At 36.9% G+C, this 17,930-nt stretch overlaps 1 protein-coding gene across 5 annotated transcripts in view; it reads left to right on the top strand.

The window, feature by feature from the left end:
- Positions 1-17,930, top strand: part of ERO1B (endoplasmic reticulum oxidoreductase 1 beta) — a 40,281-nt gene that overhangs the window by 8,661 nt on the left and 13,690 nt on the right. For all 5 annotated transcript variants that reach the window (XR_003256538.1, XM_026085125.1, XM_026085124.1 and 2 more), the window contains 6 exons: positions 4,391-4,474; positions 6,367-6,408; positions 12,733-12,815; positions 14,734-14,807; positions 17,471-17,591; positions 17,682-17,728. Coding sequence is in view for 4 of the 5 variants with exons in the window: in XM_026085125.1 (XP_025940910.1) it covers positions 4,391-4,474; positions 6,367-6,408; positions 12,733-12,815; positions 14,734-14,807; positions 17,471-17,591; positions 17,682-17,728 (451 nt within the window). In the remaining variant the exon portion in view is untranslated. The remainder of the gene's footprint in view (positions 1-4,390; positions 4,475-6,366; positions 6,409-12,732; positions 12,816-14,733; positions 14,808-17,470; positions 17,592-17,681; positions 17,729-17,930) is intronic.

The following is a 17,930-nucleotide window of genomic DNA, read 5'->3' as shown; positions in this document are numbered from 1 at the left end:
GGGAGAGTAAAATCCGACTATAATGCCTCTCAGGTTCTTCATATTGTGTCTGCTTTGTATGAGATTCATTTTGGTACATTTCTCCTTATGCTTAGTACGTTATGTATAATGTTGGAAAAATTCTTTTTTTTTTTTTTTTAACTGCTGAGACTGTGCTTTGACAATTCAATGAATTTAGCCATTGGACTTCTAATATAGTATCCAAAAGGAAAAAAAGAAAAAGAAACAAAAAGAAGCCCCTTAAAGCAAATCACTGATCCAGTATAAATGCACTCTGGCAGTAAAACATGTTCAGAGCACTCTGATGGATTAAAGTCTGTTAGATCAGTGTTTGTCTTTCCATTCCTCACAGTCACACAAGCTTAATATTGTGTTCTGTAGATTAGACACAGTGATGCAGATGTACACCTGCATCTGATCTAGATCACGTGTGGGTAATATGGTATTTGCTCGACGGTGTGAATCTGTGACCCAACAGAATGAATGACTGCAAAACTACATGTTGAAGTTCTGATGTAAAGGACCTGATTGCTGTAGCTCTACAGGTTTAGCAGGTGCTGTAACTGCTCCTTGAACTGAAACAGTCCTGACCTGTACTGGTTTATGACATAATTTTTATTTTTTTTTAAGCAGGTGATCTGACTTCAGTTTTTTTCTATTTCATTTTAAGAGGAAAACAAAGTTAGGAGAAAGGAATATTATGGAAAAATTGAGTTTAAGCTTTGCTTCCTTCCCCTTTCCATTACTGCCAGTCCATCTATGAAGGATCAATAATATGAAGTATGGCCTTTCTGTTTTAAGGCCTTTCAAAAGATTATTAGAAGTGCTTTGAGAGTTTTTTGTTTGAATAAAGAAGAACTACTGGATAATAAAGATCATAGAGTCACAGAATAGTTGATGTTGGAACCTCTCGAGATCATCCGGTCCAACCCCCCCGCTCAAAGCAGGGTCAGCTAGAGCAGGTTGCCCGGGATCGTATCAAGTTGAGTTTTGAATATCTCCAAGGGTGGAGACTCCACAAGATGTTGGATAGTTTCTGTGAATGAAAGGTAGGAACAGCTAACATATAGATACCTGCCTCTTTGAATGGAGAAAAGGGGAAAATCCTTTCTAATAAGCAAAGGATGACCTTTTCATTAGCTGCATTGAGAGGGTGGGGGCCAACATTCTTTTCCCCATCTTCAAAGAATACCTGTAGCTTTCAGGCAGTCCTGTGATTTCTAAGGTCTCTTTGAAGTCCTAGCATTTAAAGCTAACTGCCAGCTTGACTGAATTTGTAACAAGTAGTCTAGATCTTTTTTTTTTTTTTTCTTGAACTGTATTGTTACAGGGGAGATGTGTGGATGTCCCTATAATATTCTAACATTGCTTATTAGAGTGGTGAACGTTTTTGAGAATGATGATGACCAGGAACAGCTGAAGATTATTTGAAGTAAAGCATTCTAATTAAAAAACAAAGATTTATCAGGATTTGTACTTTTTTTGTAGCTTGTAGAAAGAACAAAATAAATGTTGCACTTGCTACTTCCGGAATAATTTCTTAGTTTTAGTGGTTTATCAAATCAAGTCTAGGATTTCTGTAATATTGTTATTGATGTTCTGGCTCAGATTAAAGTAGTTCTGAATTCTTGTTCTACTTACCCAGAATTATGAGCATGATACTTGGTGGTCTTGCCCCACTCTAAGTTGTCTAGCAGTTGGGTAGTGAGAGAGGGATCTTGGTAATAAGCTTTTAAAGTGAGGTTTCTCAAACTTCCGTGTTTCCAGGATCCATATCTCCTGTAGAGGAAAAGGATAGCTTGTCTGAAAGTATACAGTTAGATTTGCATTATGTTCTTAGGATTGTAATTTTCTGCTGAGTACAGTAAAATAAATTTAGGAGTGTATTTGGGAGAGTCATCAACTGTAAACAATTAGCTCTAAGCTCAGTTTGTCAACAGTTGTCTTTAATCAATATGCTACGGCTTTTTCTGTCGTACATAGACTTTTTCGTTTTCACTAATACTGAAGTATGCCTGTTGAAATAAGTTAGGATTCAGCTTCAGTGCAGTATTCTTGAGTCTCAAATGTTCTCTTGCATGGTCACAAAAATCTTATCTGGGATGGCTTCCCTATATTGATATTTTAAAGAAAATTTTTTCTTCACTCAGATGCTGGTGAAGCTGCTTTAAGTGATTCTTCTGTGGATTGATTCATTGTCAGTACAATCTACTAATTCACAGTAACTGTGAAATTTTAGATTAACTGGTGGAAAGGAGTTAGCTCTAGAAAGTAATTTCCTTGAGTGTGAACTTCAAGTACTGCTTTTCTTTCAAGTTTCCATGATGTAGTATAGTTTTACATAATTATAGAAACTCAACGGAACTAGTATTAATATTATTAATTCTGTTTAATTTTTTCAGCAGTGAAGTTTTTAAAAAAATAAAGCAATCCCATTTGAAAATTATTTGAGGTATAACAAACCTTTAATTCCACTGCCTATTTTAAAACACTTTTATAAAGTGCTGCTAAAATGTTAGCTTGCATTATAAGAGATTTGTGATTTTAAAATAAAACTGTTGTTGTTGTTAATGGAACAGTTATTCAAGTGTGCTCAGTGGTTTCAGTTTTTCTCCAAATTAAAAGGCTGAGTAGTATGTTTCTTTTATCATAGCAGGAATCCTGCAGGAACTATATGCAGTGGACGCCGAGCTCATCAGGGCATGGGATTTGGAGTTTARCTGCCAGTTCTGTGCACAAGGGACTGCTCTGGCACTAGTGCACTAGGTGTTTAAGCTTTGTTTCCTGTTTGTTTTTTCTCCATGTGTAAAATGGATAGTATAGAATAGCATGCAAGAGAGACGTACTACAAAAATGTTCCYACATATGAGGAGGGAAAACCATGTTTTTCTGAAGACTGAGATTAACTCCCCCATCAATTTAAACTTTCAACAAATTAGCTATAGCAAGAATACTGTTCTTGTAGTATGTGGCTCTACACATATGCTGTACAGCTTGAGTGTATTTTTTTTCCCCCTAAATTACTGTATGGATTAGTTTTATGACTTAAGATTTATAGACTTAAATTACTTCTTATAATTGCATTTATGATTCTTAAATTCTTGTGTTGAAACTGCTCTAGGGCCAAGTGCCATCTTTGGTAATAGGCTTAATTTTACAGTGCATTTTATAGAACTTGCTGACTTTGACTGCAGGATCAAATCCCATATCTACAACAGTTTCAAATGTGAAGTGGTACTTACCTCAAAACATTAAGGATGCAAGTTGTTAGATACAAGTAGTAACTTCAGTTGAGTGTCTTCATGAATAGTATTTATCAACTAAAGGAAACTAGTACAAGCTGTGCTAAAGGAAAACAAAATCAAAGAATAGCAGTAACTTTACCATTACTCTGAAAGTTGCCAAACTGATATATATATATTTTTTAAACCAGAAGATGGTGATAACTACTGGGGATAAATGCTTTGTATTTTATTTATAATTTTAGGTTTCAAAGATGGTGTGCTTTTGAAGTGTTTCTGATAGATTTTGCAGAAAAACCTTTAGTCTTTGCTTTAGGAGTGAAGAGGTCAAGGTAATCTTTCATCGCTAGTCATTGTTAGTATGTATAAGGCTAATGCAAAGGAAAACTGTGTTTTCATACTTCACTGACTTTTTCACATAAACAATTCAAATGAAATGTAGTGAAGAAATGTTTGACTCTCTTGCCATGTAGTAGATGCTAATACATGTGGTACTCTCTACCTTTATTGTGCCATTTGATGACAAATAGGAGCGTTGACCAGAAAGCATCTGGTTTGCTGGTAATGTTTCTGAAGTGGTTTCTCTTCRTTATTTGTATTTATGCTATGTCAGCTCTCTAATTTAAGACCATTAGTATTTTGATATTTGTTCTTCCTTGAATCACTATGAAGTGTACTAATCATCAGTCTGTTTTTATTGCTCAAAATCTGAAATTATCCAAGCACTTATTTAAATCAGTGAACTTCTGCACTAGTGTCTTATCTTCCATCAAATGTATTTCCTTGATTAGTGTAGTACAAATACAACTGATTTTAAGTAGACCATTTTATAGCTGCACATCTGATTCAGTGTTCTTTGTTACAGTTTAGTTACTGCTTTGAACAGTTATGTTGATGGTGAGAGATCTAATCTGTGCTTTAAGATAATGCATGTTTGTTTCCCCCTGAGTATTTCAGCTGAAGCTTGTGGTAGGGAATTGTGATAACAGTCTCTATGGGAGAGTGCTTTAAAAAAAAMCCCTTAAAAGTATTAGATTTAATCCTTTTTCCTCATATCTTCTCTTTTAATTTGAAAAGATTTCCTGGTATTGAGAGATGTCTGTTTTAAAGTTAGTGTTAATTGTGAATTTTTGTTTTTGTATCTTTAGGTCAATCTAAAGAGACCATGCCCGTTCTGGGCTGACGATGGCCATTGCTCTATCAAAGATTGTCATGTAGAGCCTTGTCCAGAGGTATGGATCAAATAATATAAAATAGAAAAGGTTTGTTAGGCTAAACAGTTTGCTAATTTACGGTGCACGATACTACTCCGCAATAGTAAACTTCAAAACTTTTGGAATATCAGACTTCATAGGTGTAGTTCCATTATCTCCTCTCCTTTAGAAGAAATCTCCTTTCCAGTCATGCTGTATAATTTGCTTAAGGAAATGGTTATGCTGAGTGTAAGTCAAATGCTGTAATAGTTGTTAGTACATCAGCAAATGTATTACCATCCATGGTTAGCTTTAATCAGGTATTTCTTAATCCAGGACTCTCTTACACAAAATGTCTGCTGCTGCTGCTATTTTCATTCTTTCCAAATAAACACAACTGTAAAATACATAGCTTACTTCTGGAAAAGAAAGTGACTTCTAGAAATAGTCATTCTCATCTCAGTTTCTAAGATCTAGAGACTGAGATAGGTCCTTGCCTGTCCAAAGTCAGAGCAAGGTATTTGTAGCCTAGGCCTTTTTGCTTCCTGGGGTAGTCTTCTATCCAGTGACCTACAGCATGCTCTTAACAGACATTGGTGCAAAATAATAGGTGGTGGAATTGTCTGATTTTATAAACTGCAAAGCACTGTTGAGTCTACAAGAGCAATTTTAATCTCTTAACAACAGAATGTTTTAACTACAGATTTGACCAGAAAGCAGGGTAAATAATTCAGTACATAGCTGATGGGAAAAAAATTTTATGGTAGTTGGTAAATATGAACTTTCACTCACTTAATATGTTTTTCTGTATTTTTAAAGAGTCAGTTTTATCAATGGGAAGAAGTTCCTACTCTTTCTTTTGTTATGTAGAGCTAAACACATTTCACCAAAAATAGTGTGTATAAATTTGGAGGTTTTGAGCATGGTTATATTAACAGTGGTAGCAGTACACTAATTCACATAGCTGTATTGTTTAACAATGAAAGATAAAAATTTCAAGGTAAAGTTTAGAATTTTGTATTTAAAAAGTTGAATAGTGGAAAATAAATGTTTACAACTTTTCTTTGTGTCTAGTATTAAAAAGATGTCCTGTTCATTGCCAGGCTTAGCAAAAATCAATCCGAGTGTGAACCTATGGGTTTAAAAAAATTTGGTGGGGTGAGGTGGGAAGGAAGGCAACTTAGCTGTCCATTTGAAAAATCTGGTAGATTCTTAATTATATGATGAATCCTAATGATCCATTTATATAGGTTTCTTCCTTTATGGATGACAAAGCATTTTGCAAATGTGATTTATTGAAACTTCATGACTGAGACTAGAACTTACAGTAATTGATACCTCGCTGTCACCCAAGTGACTCGTCAGGACATGTATACAATGTACATCTTGGCTTTTCAGAAGACACTGAAGACAATCATTTCTTAGCCTATTTGGAAATTTTGTGTCTTCAGTTAAAAGGTGGTCTTCCCTTGATATGTGGTAAATGTCACGCTTAATTTAAATTTTTGAGATATTATATACATCAGTTTATAAACACTTTCTGCAGATTGGTTTAACTATGTTTAAATTATGACTCATCTGTATTTTTACTCAATCATCAGGTAATAAAGTTCAGATTAATTGTAACAATATTTACTAATGAAATCTTAAATTTAAATAAAAGGATGATAATAGTTATTTTTCCCTTCAAAAATAATATATTTGAAATACCCTAAGGTCTCAGTCATTTTTTCAAATAGAATAAATAACTTTAAATTTGTTATAAACTGTAGCACTGTTTTGGATATAATATGTTGAGAAAATAAAGGTGCAAGCTAATTACATAAAACAAGTTGGCTTCTGTAGAAATGATATTTCTAATTCCTAGACTTTAATCTAGCCATAATCATTTGTATGAACAATATAAGAACAGTGAATTATTTCTATTTTAGAGCAAAGTACCTGTTGGAATTAAAGCTGGGAGCTCTAATAAAGTAAGTAGTCATTTATTTTTGGACTTTTTTCTGATTCACTGTAATCCTAACAATTCAGTAGTGTCTAGCTTTCTATCACAAACTTTCCATCTTGGCATAGTGATGAAATTGTTAACATAACTGATGAGTTTCTTTGTGGCTTGTATTTTTACTTTTATGCATAATGTAACATCGTGTTTCTGACCTAATTAGTACTGTCATGCCATTCTGAGTCTTTCATAGCTTGAGTTGGCACTCACTGAATCAATGAATGACYGAAGATGGCTGTACATGGTCACTGAATGCCTGATGTAAAATTCTCATTAATTTCTGAGCTACCTTCTCTAATGCTGTAGACAGATACACAGTTGCAGTAGCAGTGCAGTCTTTTGTAAGAACCGTGTATAAATACGACCTGTAATATTCAAAAAAGAAGAATGATTGTATGTAGTTATGTCACATCTAATCTTGAGGAGGTCATTAGCCTAAAGATAATTTAGGCTAAACCATTTTAAAATGATTTAGCTGCAAGCTTAAGCTGTCAGTGTGTGCTGTTGGCTTTTGCTTGCTTCTGAGCCATCCTGCTTAGATCGCCAAGTGATTTTAGCAAAGCCAAACAAGTGAAGAAGGCATGAAGACCTATAAAGGAGGTCAGAGAAAACAAAACAAAAAAAAACCAACCCCCCCCTCCCCAAAACCCAGAATACCCCCAAAATCCCAAACACAGTGCCCAAGATAAGGATCTTAGCAACTGAAGGAAGGTTTTTCTGTTGAGTGCCTTCGCTCTGTTGTAGACTCGTACTTACTGTTGCTTAACTATGAATCTTCATCCTCTGCAGTTATCTGTCATAGGCAGTGCAGTACTTCAGGTGGACTTTCCACCTCACTGGACAGCTATAGTCACTGCTTACTAGCCTGAGTATAGTCCACTGTGTCATAAATTTTCTTGGCATTTTGGCATTTTGGAATTTTCTTGGCATTAGGTTTAAACCTTATGCCAAGAAAGATCACTAAAGACAGCTGAGGGGAATACTTTATTGTAAGTGGATGACTTCCGTGTATTCTACTGGCATGGACAATGCAGACAAGTCTGTCCAAGCTCCAGCTCAAGAGGAAGTCTTGTCTCCTATTTGTACACATATTGGTAAGCTCAGTCTGAAATCAAGTGTGACTAAATGTGTTTTGGTATAAGCAGTAGCTGCTCTGGAAGAACTTTGGTGCTGTCTCTGGACAGAAGATTTTGAGTTTTAGCTGGAAAATCAGTTGCTACTTCTCTTTTTCATTGACTCTGTCCTCCTCTAAGCTTTATTGGAGAGAAACTGACTCCTGAAATACCATAATGCCTTTTTGGAGACAAGCTTTTAGAAGTGATAATGATTCTTCCAATAAGTGAACACGAATTGAGGCATTTGAGCCTCCTGATTATTCCTGTGAGCCCTAATGAAGGTRTTAATTAGTACCAAAACAGTATGCTGTTTTTAAGATAGTTCACAAGAGGAGATTGAGTTGTACTTCCAAAGTGAAACATCAGCCACCTTTTTATTTCCCAACGCTAGAGGGGGAGGATTTGGGAAACTATCATTTGCTGGTATATTCGTTACAGTTTCCTTTTTTGAATTGCCTTGCAGGCTGTTGCAATCAGCTGCAGTACTGGAAGTTGGGCAATTCCACACCTTTAATTTTAGTGGAACTAAGAGATTCTTCTTACCTGCTTTTCTCTCAGAATTATAAATACTTCTGTAAGAAAATTGTCATCAGGACTGACATAAGTCTTACCTACACTGTTATGATACTTCTTATGATTGATCTTTCTTGGAACCAATTAAAAATTGGCAGTCTCGTTGAATATCCCTTTTAAGGAAACATCAGATTCATCTTAGTATGGACGTTTTGATTCAAGGAGTATGTAGACCTTTAAGTACTGTGCTGTTAGACTGTGCTTGGTTTGTTTGGGAATATCTTGCATCTTGTGGGTTATCCTTAAAGTATTGGTTTAAGGGGGAAAAAATGGGGGTAGAGGGGGGACATACTAGTTTTATACTTGGCCAGTTCATCTCTTTCATCCAGATAGTGTCTGTCTTGCAAAGGGGGGAAACAACCAAAGGCATCTTTCAATAATCACAAAATCAAAGAATAACTGAGTTTGGAAGGGGCCTCTGAAGATCATCTGGTCCAACTCCCACCCTGCTCAAGCAGGCTCGCCTTGAGCACATTGCCCAGGACCGTGTCCAGACAACTTCTGAATATCTCCAAGGATGGAGACTGCAGAACCTCTCTGGGCAACCTGTTCCAGTGCTCAGTCACCCTCACAGTGAAGAAGTATTTTCTCATGTTCAGATGGAATTTTCTGTGTTTCAGTTTGTGCCCGTTGCCTCTCACCCTGTCGCTGAACACCACTGAAAAGTGTCTGGTCCTGTCGTCTTTACACCCTCTCATCAGACATTTAGAAACATTGATGAGATTTCCCCCTCCCCCTTCCCCCCGACMTTCTCTTCTCCAGGCTGAACAGTCCCAGCTCTCTCAGCCTCTACTCGTATGAGAGTTGTTCCAATCCCTTAATCATCTTTGTGGCCTTTCACTAGACTTGCTCCAGTAAATCTGTATCTGTCTCATACTGGGAGGCCAGAACTGGACAGATGTGGCCTCACCAGTGTTGACTAGAGAAATGGATCACCTCCCTCAGCCTGCTGGCAACGTTCTTCCTAATGCAGCCCAGGATACCGTTGGTTGTCTTTGCCACAAGGTTGCATTGCTGACCCATGTTCACCATGTTGTCCACCAGGACTCCAAGGTCCTTCTCTGAAAAGCTGCTCTGTAGCTGGTTGGCCCCCAGCCTGTACTGGTGCATGGGGTTATTTTTCCCCAAGTGCAGGACTTGGCATTTCCCATTGTTGAGTGTCATGAGGTTTCTCTCTGCCCATTTCCCCAGCCTGTCAAGGTCCCTCTGGCAACACAACCCTCTGTATCAGTCACTCATGCCAGTCTGCGATATATTTTGTATTATCTGAGTTATACTCTCTTAAGTAGGTGCACTCAAAGTAGAATCCTGTGGAGAGATCTTCTGTGGTCCAAGTCCTTGGCTTCTGAGCAGTTTCCTATTACCCTTCTCTTCTAATGTAGAAGGGCTTGTAAACTTAAAGCTTTTTTTCAGATTTTCATGTTTTTCTGTTTGCTTTTTTGTTTAACTATAGAGCTTAGCAGAGATGACTCTTCTGCTTTTGGAATATTAGCTAGCCTCAAAGACCAGGGTTACATTTCCACAGCTTCCTCACAGATGTGCGGTTAGCAATAGAGAATCTCTTTTTAACTCTTTGCACCAAGATAGCCTTTTTTGAAGTGGTGATGGAGAGGCCCAAAGTAGCTTCCCTTTCTATGGTCTTGTTTCATCTGAGTGGTGAAAGCGTTTTCTGGGGACAGGCTCTCAAGAACTGTCATGACAGTTGGTATATTAACCTTTGAAGCAAGGTACAGGATGCAGTAACTCAAGGTTACAACATTTAACTTCATTTATTACTTCCTGGCCACTTCTCTTCTGTTTTCTTTCAGAGGCTGCTCTTGGGAGATCTTGCTTTGGCAAGAACCGATACTTTGTCCTGATCTAGATCACAGAGCAACAGAGGTCCCATAGCCTTTTCTGGTAAACACTGGAGAATAGTGGAGTCTGGAAACATACTTTAGACTTGAATGTTCACTCTGTTTGGAAACTTAGATTTAGTATGATATTCTTGGCAGTAATTTTTTCACTTCAGGGTAGGGATTGGTTTGCAAATCTAGACATGCAGAATGTTTACTTCAGCATCTCAGTATGTTATTTCATCAGCAGGATCTGTTTCATTTTAGGTCAGATCCATTTTTAGTTGTTTTTTCCATTTAACAGCCATATGATGCTAAAGAATGAGCCCCACACCTAGGAAATCCAAGAAAATTGAGTGAAAAGTTTTCAAGAGTAATTATTTATTAGAGGCAAGTCCCCTAATAAAGCTTAAATGATTTTTTTAAAAATCGCCTTCACTTTTTTGGTCTTCAGTAGGATCTGCTATTTCTCCTCTAACAATTACATCTTATTCCATTCTAGTGTTTCTAAGTGTACATTAGGCTCATCTTGCACAGTACCATTTCCAGGTGAGAGGAAGGCCTGTTAGTTATTCATCTGTCCTACAACAGAAGTGCAGGTTTGTTTTGCTGTGTTGAACCATGTAATTGCTTGTATTCGCATGGTGTATGAGATAATATGAACCCTTCAAAAATGCTCTTTAGAAATGAATGTTGTTCTCCGTAACCTTTCATCATCCTCCCCAAAGTCTTTTGTCCTTGATGTATAATACAGGGCATCATGTGCAAGGTTTTGTTATGTAACCCTCCTTCTCTGGGTCATTTTAGGCAACTTTTAGAGTGTGCAAAGAGACTCTAAGCTGGGTGGACAACATGGAAGTGCAGAGCAATTGACTAATGTGCAATGTGGCTAGCTAGGACTAACAAACTCTTAGCCTAAGCATTAATTTTAGTATGATAAAGTCCTTAAGTCTTTGCTTGCCAGACAGTTGTCAGTCAAATGGGAAAGGGTTAGCCTCCCTTGCTCCTTGGTATAGGGTGATCCTCAGTGTGGCTGAGCTGCCATTGTCTGACACCTTCCATACTGATTTTATACGTTTTTGAGTCGGTTTCTTTGCTCTCAAATCTTTGAGCTGCTGCATATCGACATCTCAACAATCTTATCTCTGTCTGCAGTTTTACCTGTATCTTTCTTAGACCCAGTCTACATATTTTTATATTTTCTCAAAGCATTCTCACAAACTTAGCAGTTTTCTCAGAAATTTAACTTGTGCACAAATGCACAACTCAAGCAGTTGTGCCATGTCAAAACTAGACCTTGGATCACAGCTCAACCTTTAGGTTTACTGAACATATGATAAACAAATTTTTAAGGAGCAGTAAAAGTACAAATGCAAATGTATATTTGAAACAAATGTTCTTGCTTACTTACATGAACAGTTTTAAGTAAATCCTTGCTGTGGCATGTGCATTGTGAATAAAAACCCTGCAGCTTTTCTAAATGCATGTAAGAAATAAGAACTGGAGTTTGACCACAAGTCTGTCCTCAGAAATGAATTACACTTTTTTTTTTTTTAAATTTATCTAATTATTCTCTTTCTTCGCTGTTTCTGAAGAGTTGATCAAAACCTTTACTATGCAGAGACAGCTCAAAATAAAAATGGAAGCTAATGCCAATAATAGTCATGTCAATAATAGTACAATGTTGTGAACTCAATAATAGGCTTTGATACTATCAAATGTACTGGACACTAAAATAAATCTTATGATTTGAAAACATGAATTTCACAGTGACAATCTGAATAATGGTTTAGTTTTGGCTTGTGAATTGATGCAAGTATGTGCTCTGGAGTGAAGGGAGGCCAGTGGTTTAGCTTTATGGTAAGCTATTGGTTGCTAACATTAAGTCATTTTCTGTATTTCTTGGAGGCTGATAAGATAAAAATCTCTGTGATCCTTAGGCTCAATCTGAAAACCCCCCAAAAAGAGGAAGTTGGGTTTGTTTGTTTGTTTGTTTTTAATGAGTACTGATACCATCTATTATGTTCCCAAACTGTTAGAACTTCTTTTCGAGCTTTTAGCTGACAGGCTAACAAATTTCCTGGTGACATAAACATAGTATAGTGGAATAGGGGAATTCTATCTTTAATTCTTTAAATGTTTTACTTAACCTCTTACTATTAGAATACTTCTTTTTTTCCTGGATTACTTCTTAAAAATGTAGAATCAGAGTTCAGCTCAAATTCTTCAATTCTGGTTTTACTCTAGAACAATCAAAATCTGAATTCAGTTCAAGAAGCCTCTCTTTCTGGTCTGTGCATGCTTAAATTGTGTTTATGGACAGGATGAAGTGAAACATAAGGGGGAAATGACCAAAACTGATAAGCTTTCCTACAAAACTGACCAAAAAAACCTTGCAGCGTGATGATGCTTGCAAAATACAATGTGTATGGGTATAACAACGCTTGTCTTTCAAGGTCAGTTTATAAGAATGTAAAAAAGTATCTAAACCACTTCAGAACTCTATTTAATAAAAAAACTTTTTTGACATATTTGGCTGAATTATCTGTGGTATTTAAATCAACAGGATGAAATTGGCCTGATGAAAGTTAGTGAAGAAAGACAGAAATAAGAAATGTTCCAAAATTACTTGCCGCTTCCAAAACTGATGATTTTTCCCCAATACTGGCAGATTCACTTCTAAACTCAGAAATACCTCTCACATCACCTTTTTTTTTCCCTCAAAGAATTTTAGGTAATTTACTTGCATACTAAATATAAACTTTCTTACAGTATTCAAAAGCAGCAAATAATTCCGAAGAACTGGAAGACTGTGAGCAAGCTAACAAACTAGGAGCAGTTAACAGTACTTTAAGGTATGCTGTGATTTACAAAAATAATACAAAAATAGTAATAAAGCAGCATTTCATTTTGTCTGTCTTGTTTTTGCAATGTGCTGGTTTTCGTTCTTCATTCTTTCCATAGTCCATTAAAAAGTAAATGTGAAATGATGCAAGAACATCTGACAGTAAAGGTTTTAAGAAAGTGATAAGTAGACTCTTTCCTTTCTAAAAAGTAGACTTCAATATTAGTTGAAGGAGATATTTTATGGCATCGGGAGGGAGGAACCTTGCAAATAAAAACACATTTTTTTTCCTACTTTTTACTGATATTAACCTTCTTTGTTCTTGATGACTGTGCTGAATTAAGGGATTCTGTCCTGCTCTGTCCTCTGTTACTGATGTGCCTGTTTGTGATCATTCAGTGAACCAGATCAGGGAGCCTATAAGTTATTGTATTGTTGGCAAAGTTACTTTTTTAGCTTGGATCAATTCCCTGATCTTGCTTATTGCATGGCACAGTCAAGGTTGGGTGGGAGGAATTCTGCAGGATGGTGTTGCCACTGAGTAAGAAAGTGTGTTAACAGCACTCACAGAAACTTGTGTTCTTCTAGATTCTCCACCTTTAAAAAGTAGAAATAGAAAAATCGGTTCTGTTGAAGGAGAGATCTGGTGACTTTGGCCATAGAAACAGTTTTACCTGATAGAGATGTTTGGACTCTTTCCTCTAGCAAAATGAGGCTGCCATGAAAAAGCAACTGCTTCTGCCTGGTGTGTAGTATTTTAAACCTGAGTGGAGTGTCTCTCCATTTTTTTAGGGAAAATAAGTCCCACTCCTGTAGGACAAAAGAATATGAAATTGAGCATATGTACAGAGAATTAAAGAGAAGATTACCTTTTGTGAGATTGGGGAGTTGGGAGAGGGCAGGTAATGGATCTTGAAAGAGCAAGAAGAGCTTGTGATTTGTAGGCCAACCTCCACATTCTCTATCTAGTAGTGCATCATTCTCATGGGTTTGGGTTATTTTCCTTTATCAACTGTATTTCTTATGATAGCAAATGTTTTCTGGTAGTAATTACTGGAGAGGTTCATCAGGGAAGCTTTTAAGGCTTCTCGGCTAATACCAAATATAAAGTCTCCTATTGTGATTTGGCAGAAGATAAGAACTGTATCTTGTTGCAGAATTGCCTCTATACAAGTGAGCTCGTTCTAATTTGATCACACTGAATGGGGGGTTCTCATTATTTCAAGGCACTTCACTCTATCCTAGAACAGGAGTTCCCAAACTTAACTTTGCTTACATTTTGCTATTAACATCAGTAGTTTTGTACTGCATATGTATGTAGAAGGAAGCATTCAACTTTTGGCACTGTGTTTCATAATATGGGAACTTCTAGGTACCTGTCTCTCTGCCTTGAAAATGCCAGGATGAGTGTAATACCGTTGTTGTTTAGAAGGCTTAAGACAAATCATACTCATAGAATAATTTAGTTTGGAAGGGGCCTTTAGGGATCCAACCTCGCACTCAAAGCAAGGCTAGCTATTGTATGTCCCTTTGAAAGTAAGGGTTAAAAAATACTATAATCTATTAAAAATGATAGTTGCTAAAAGAACTACTTTGAAAAGTGTTTAAAAACTTGTGCTATGGAAATATTTTATCAAGCTTTTACTGAAGGGAGAGAAGTCATTGCCATTGCACAGTTTGTTCAGATAAGGACAATGAAATCTTTCTTGCTGTCTTATGTTAATCTTACCTTTAGAAGTGTTGCAGTTGATGCCTTCTTGAATCTTTGTACAGCTAAAGAGCAGTAACTCCATATATTCTAGAGTGTCAGATACAGTAATTCAGAATTCAGTTCCAGGTTACTTTATGTGGATCATATTTCTTTTGGTAGCTCTTATTAACATTGTTTATTTAAAAGTTTAAAACCAAATGTATTTTCTTCCCTTCAGTAACCAAAGTAAGGAGGCTTTCATTGACTGGGCAAGATACGATGATTCACAGGATCATTTTTGTGAACTTGATGGTAAAATGTTTAAGCTTTTTCGGAGTGTTTGTTTGATTTGCTGTCTCTTTAAAACAAAACATGTGCACACACACCAGATTGTAGTTGCTCTGCAAATAACTATTTTTAAAAAGTTTTAATTTTGTACTAAATGGACATGTGATAGTTCATATTATCTTACATGTAGAGAATGCAGTTTTTACATGGAGCAATTGGTAGTCTGTATAGTACGCACAGACTATTACCTCCTGTTGGTATAGTGAGCAGGCGACATCGATGTAAATAGAAAACAAGAAAATAAATGGGAAAATTTTAGCATATTTTTTAAAAATTTACTTCTGACAGAAGAGTTGCATATGATACAAATACAAGACAACTTAATTGCACCTAATTTAGTTTCTTACTGCCGTATTATCTTTGCTGCTATTCTATTGTCTATGCTTGGGCTGAATCTGTTCCTTTCCAGCCTTCCTATGTTTCAAATGATCTCTGTACTAAACTCACCCTTATTTGTAAAGACTTTCTTATTGTTAAAACAGTAGGATACTGGGGTTGTCTCTTTCCTCTGCTCCACATGTGTAAGTCCTTTTATTTGCTTCTAACATTCAAAGCATAGAGGAATGTTTTGCAGATAAACATGAAAATTGTTATATTCAGGAATCTAGCAATGGCTGCCTAAATCCTTTTTAATAAATACCTTAGCCTCCCATGCTAGAAAGACTCAGGACGTAATGCAAGATGTTTTAATCTATCTTTAGGCTGATGTTTGGTTTCACCTGAGAAAGTAGCAGCTGTAGTGGACTTAATTGCAGTTCTCTTTCAGCACTTTTACTGTGTTTTAGCTGTGAAAATTTTCTGTATAAACTGTTTAGTAGTAAATACTCAGTGAGCATTACTGTAGACCTGAAACCGTATATGCAATAAGCTGCTGTTGTCTCTGCTATCTTCAAGTTGCCCACTTACTCAGCTTTTTAAGAGGACTCCTTTGGGAGAGGTGTTTAGTTTATGGAACATTTCTTTTAGAAGGAGGATTAACTTAAGTAATTCTTGATTCCGCTGCACCTCTCCTCATGTCAYGCCCTGCTGAATGGGGAAGTGCTGCCCGCCACTGTGTACTTCCAGTGCCTTTTTGCACTGCCTCTGGCACGCGTCTCACTGCATGGTGGRAAGCTGGTTCAGTTGATTAGAATAGCTGAAAAGTAAGTTGGTATCTTCTCTCCCTAGCCCCTGGGTTGTTGGGATGGACTGGCTTAGCTGGTGCAGTGGGAGAGGTGAGGGAGAGGAAATCACCTGACTGGGAGTGACTGGGAGGGGGAAGAAACTCTTGTTCTCTTGCTCTCCTCTCTTCCCATTGGTGACAGGGAGCTCCTCATTGACTCAGCTGCAGTGCAAAACTATACCTTCAGTTTTGCTCCTATAGCTTTTTGTCAGGCTTATGATAAACTAGATCAGGGAATTGATCTAACTGGAAAAAACCTTCTTAACCCAGATCAGATTTCCATCTGTTTTGCTGCACTGCCCCACAGACTCCAGGTGTGGGTGGACAACGAGAGGAACAAGTGGGGACCTGAAGTGACCAGGAAGGCTAGGAACTGCTTAGGTCAGCCATGCTGACAAATAAAGCAAGCTGTAGTTTGACTTTGTCCCATCTGGCACTCAGTGTGTTCTTGTGTCTTGTCTGTCTCCTTTTCTTTTTTTCTAATACTGCTGAAGCGATGCTTAACTGCGTATGCAGGATCATCTCTTCTTTCTAGAGCAGTTCTCACTGTCTATTCCTGTGGCTTCTTTTCCAACATCTGAGGAAATACTCAGTGGCGCTGCTTGGCCTATTCTTATGATTAAGTCTGTGAACTACTGGCTTTATTTTGTTGTTGTTTGGTTGTTGTTTTTTTTTAAGCATGAGTTGCCCTTAACATAGGGGGAGGGAATTCTTCTTGCTTTTGCTGGTTGTAACTCAAAACTTAAGTTTTTATTCCTACAGAGTTTTCAAGCAGAGAGAGCAGTTTAACAGTTTTCTTTGGGTATGTTGCCTGAAATTTGAAGTGAACTTTAGAGACAAGGGTATAACTTGTTGAAATTCTGCTTAAATAGCATATTTTGTGCTGTAACCAACAGATCATCTAGTATATACTGAGAGTTCATTCAATTAAGTGATGTGAGCCTAGCTTTCTGCCAGTATAAATGAGTATCTGGTGGGGGAAGAAAAGTTTTAGCCAATAAATGCACAGTATGTTCCAACTACAAGATGCACCACTTTGACCTTGTCTTTCCTAAGAAAACCAGTTAGTAGTATTCCCATTTAACACTCTCCCCCAACACTTCCAGACAAATAACCCTTAATTCGAAGCCCATTTAAAACAAAACACTATTTGTATCTTATTATAAGGTGAGAGAACACATACATTGTGACAAGTGTTGCTAGTGTTGTTGACTGACCCCATAGAAAGTGTTCAGACAGCAGAAATTATGGCAGAACAAGAGACTGGAAGAAATCATATCCTTTTGGGGGTTCTATTTGGTGTGTATGTTGCTGTATTGTTATGCACAGGGCATTTATAATCCAAGAAGAAGGCAAAATAGTATTGTATCGAAGCTCATATTTAATTCTTTGCAACTGTTTTTGTTAAATGAAGTCTCTTTTTAAATGATCAGCTAGAATATATAACAAAAATTTTCTGATTTAGATGAGAGATCCCCAGATGCACAGTATGTGGATTTGCTGCTGAATCCAGAACGTTACACTGGATACAAAGGGCCCTCTGCGTGGAGAGTGTGGAACAGCATCTATGAAGAAAACTGCTTCAAGTAATTGGGATGGAGAGGGAGTCTGTTTTTATATCTGCACTTCAACATACTTTAGAACTGATTTTTGTATTTTCTAACTTCTTTTTCTAGGCCTCGATCTGTCTATCGTCCTTTAAATCCACTGGCGCCTAGTAGGGGTGGGTCTTGCCTATTTTATTTTTAATGAAGTTTTTTTTAACAGATTGACTGTTGCAGTGCAAGTGATGCAAATAATATTCTTCAGGCAGTAGGTGTGCTCTTTTCTTTTCCTCCCTCTTATGTAGAAGTAGCTATCTATTTTCAAAATTTAGATTTAGATTCATGATCATGCTTGGTTACATACATGCTTAATTTTGTTCA

Source organism: Apteryx rowi, unplaced genomic scaffold, assembly GCF_003343035.1.
Source record: "Apteryx rowi isolate R43461 unplaced genomic scaffold, aptRow1 scaffold_66, whole genome shotgun sequence".
In the NCBI taxonomy this organism is placed as follows: Eukaryota; Metazoa; Chordata; class Aves; order Apterygiformes; family Apterygidae; genus Apteryx; species Apteryx rowi.
This window is presented reverse-complemented; position numbering and strand designations above follow the sequence as displayed.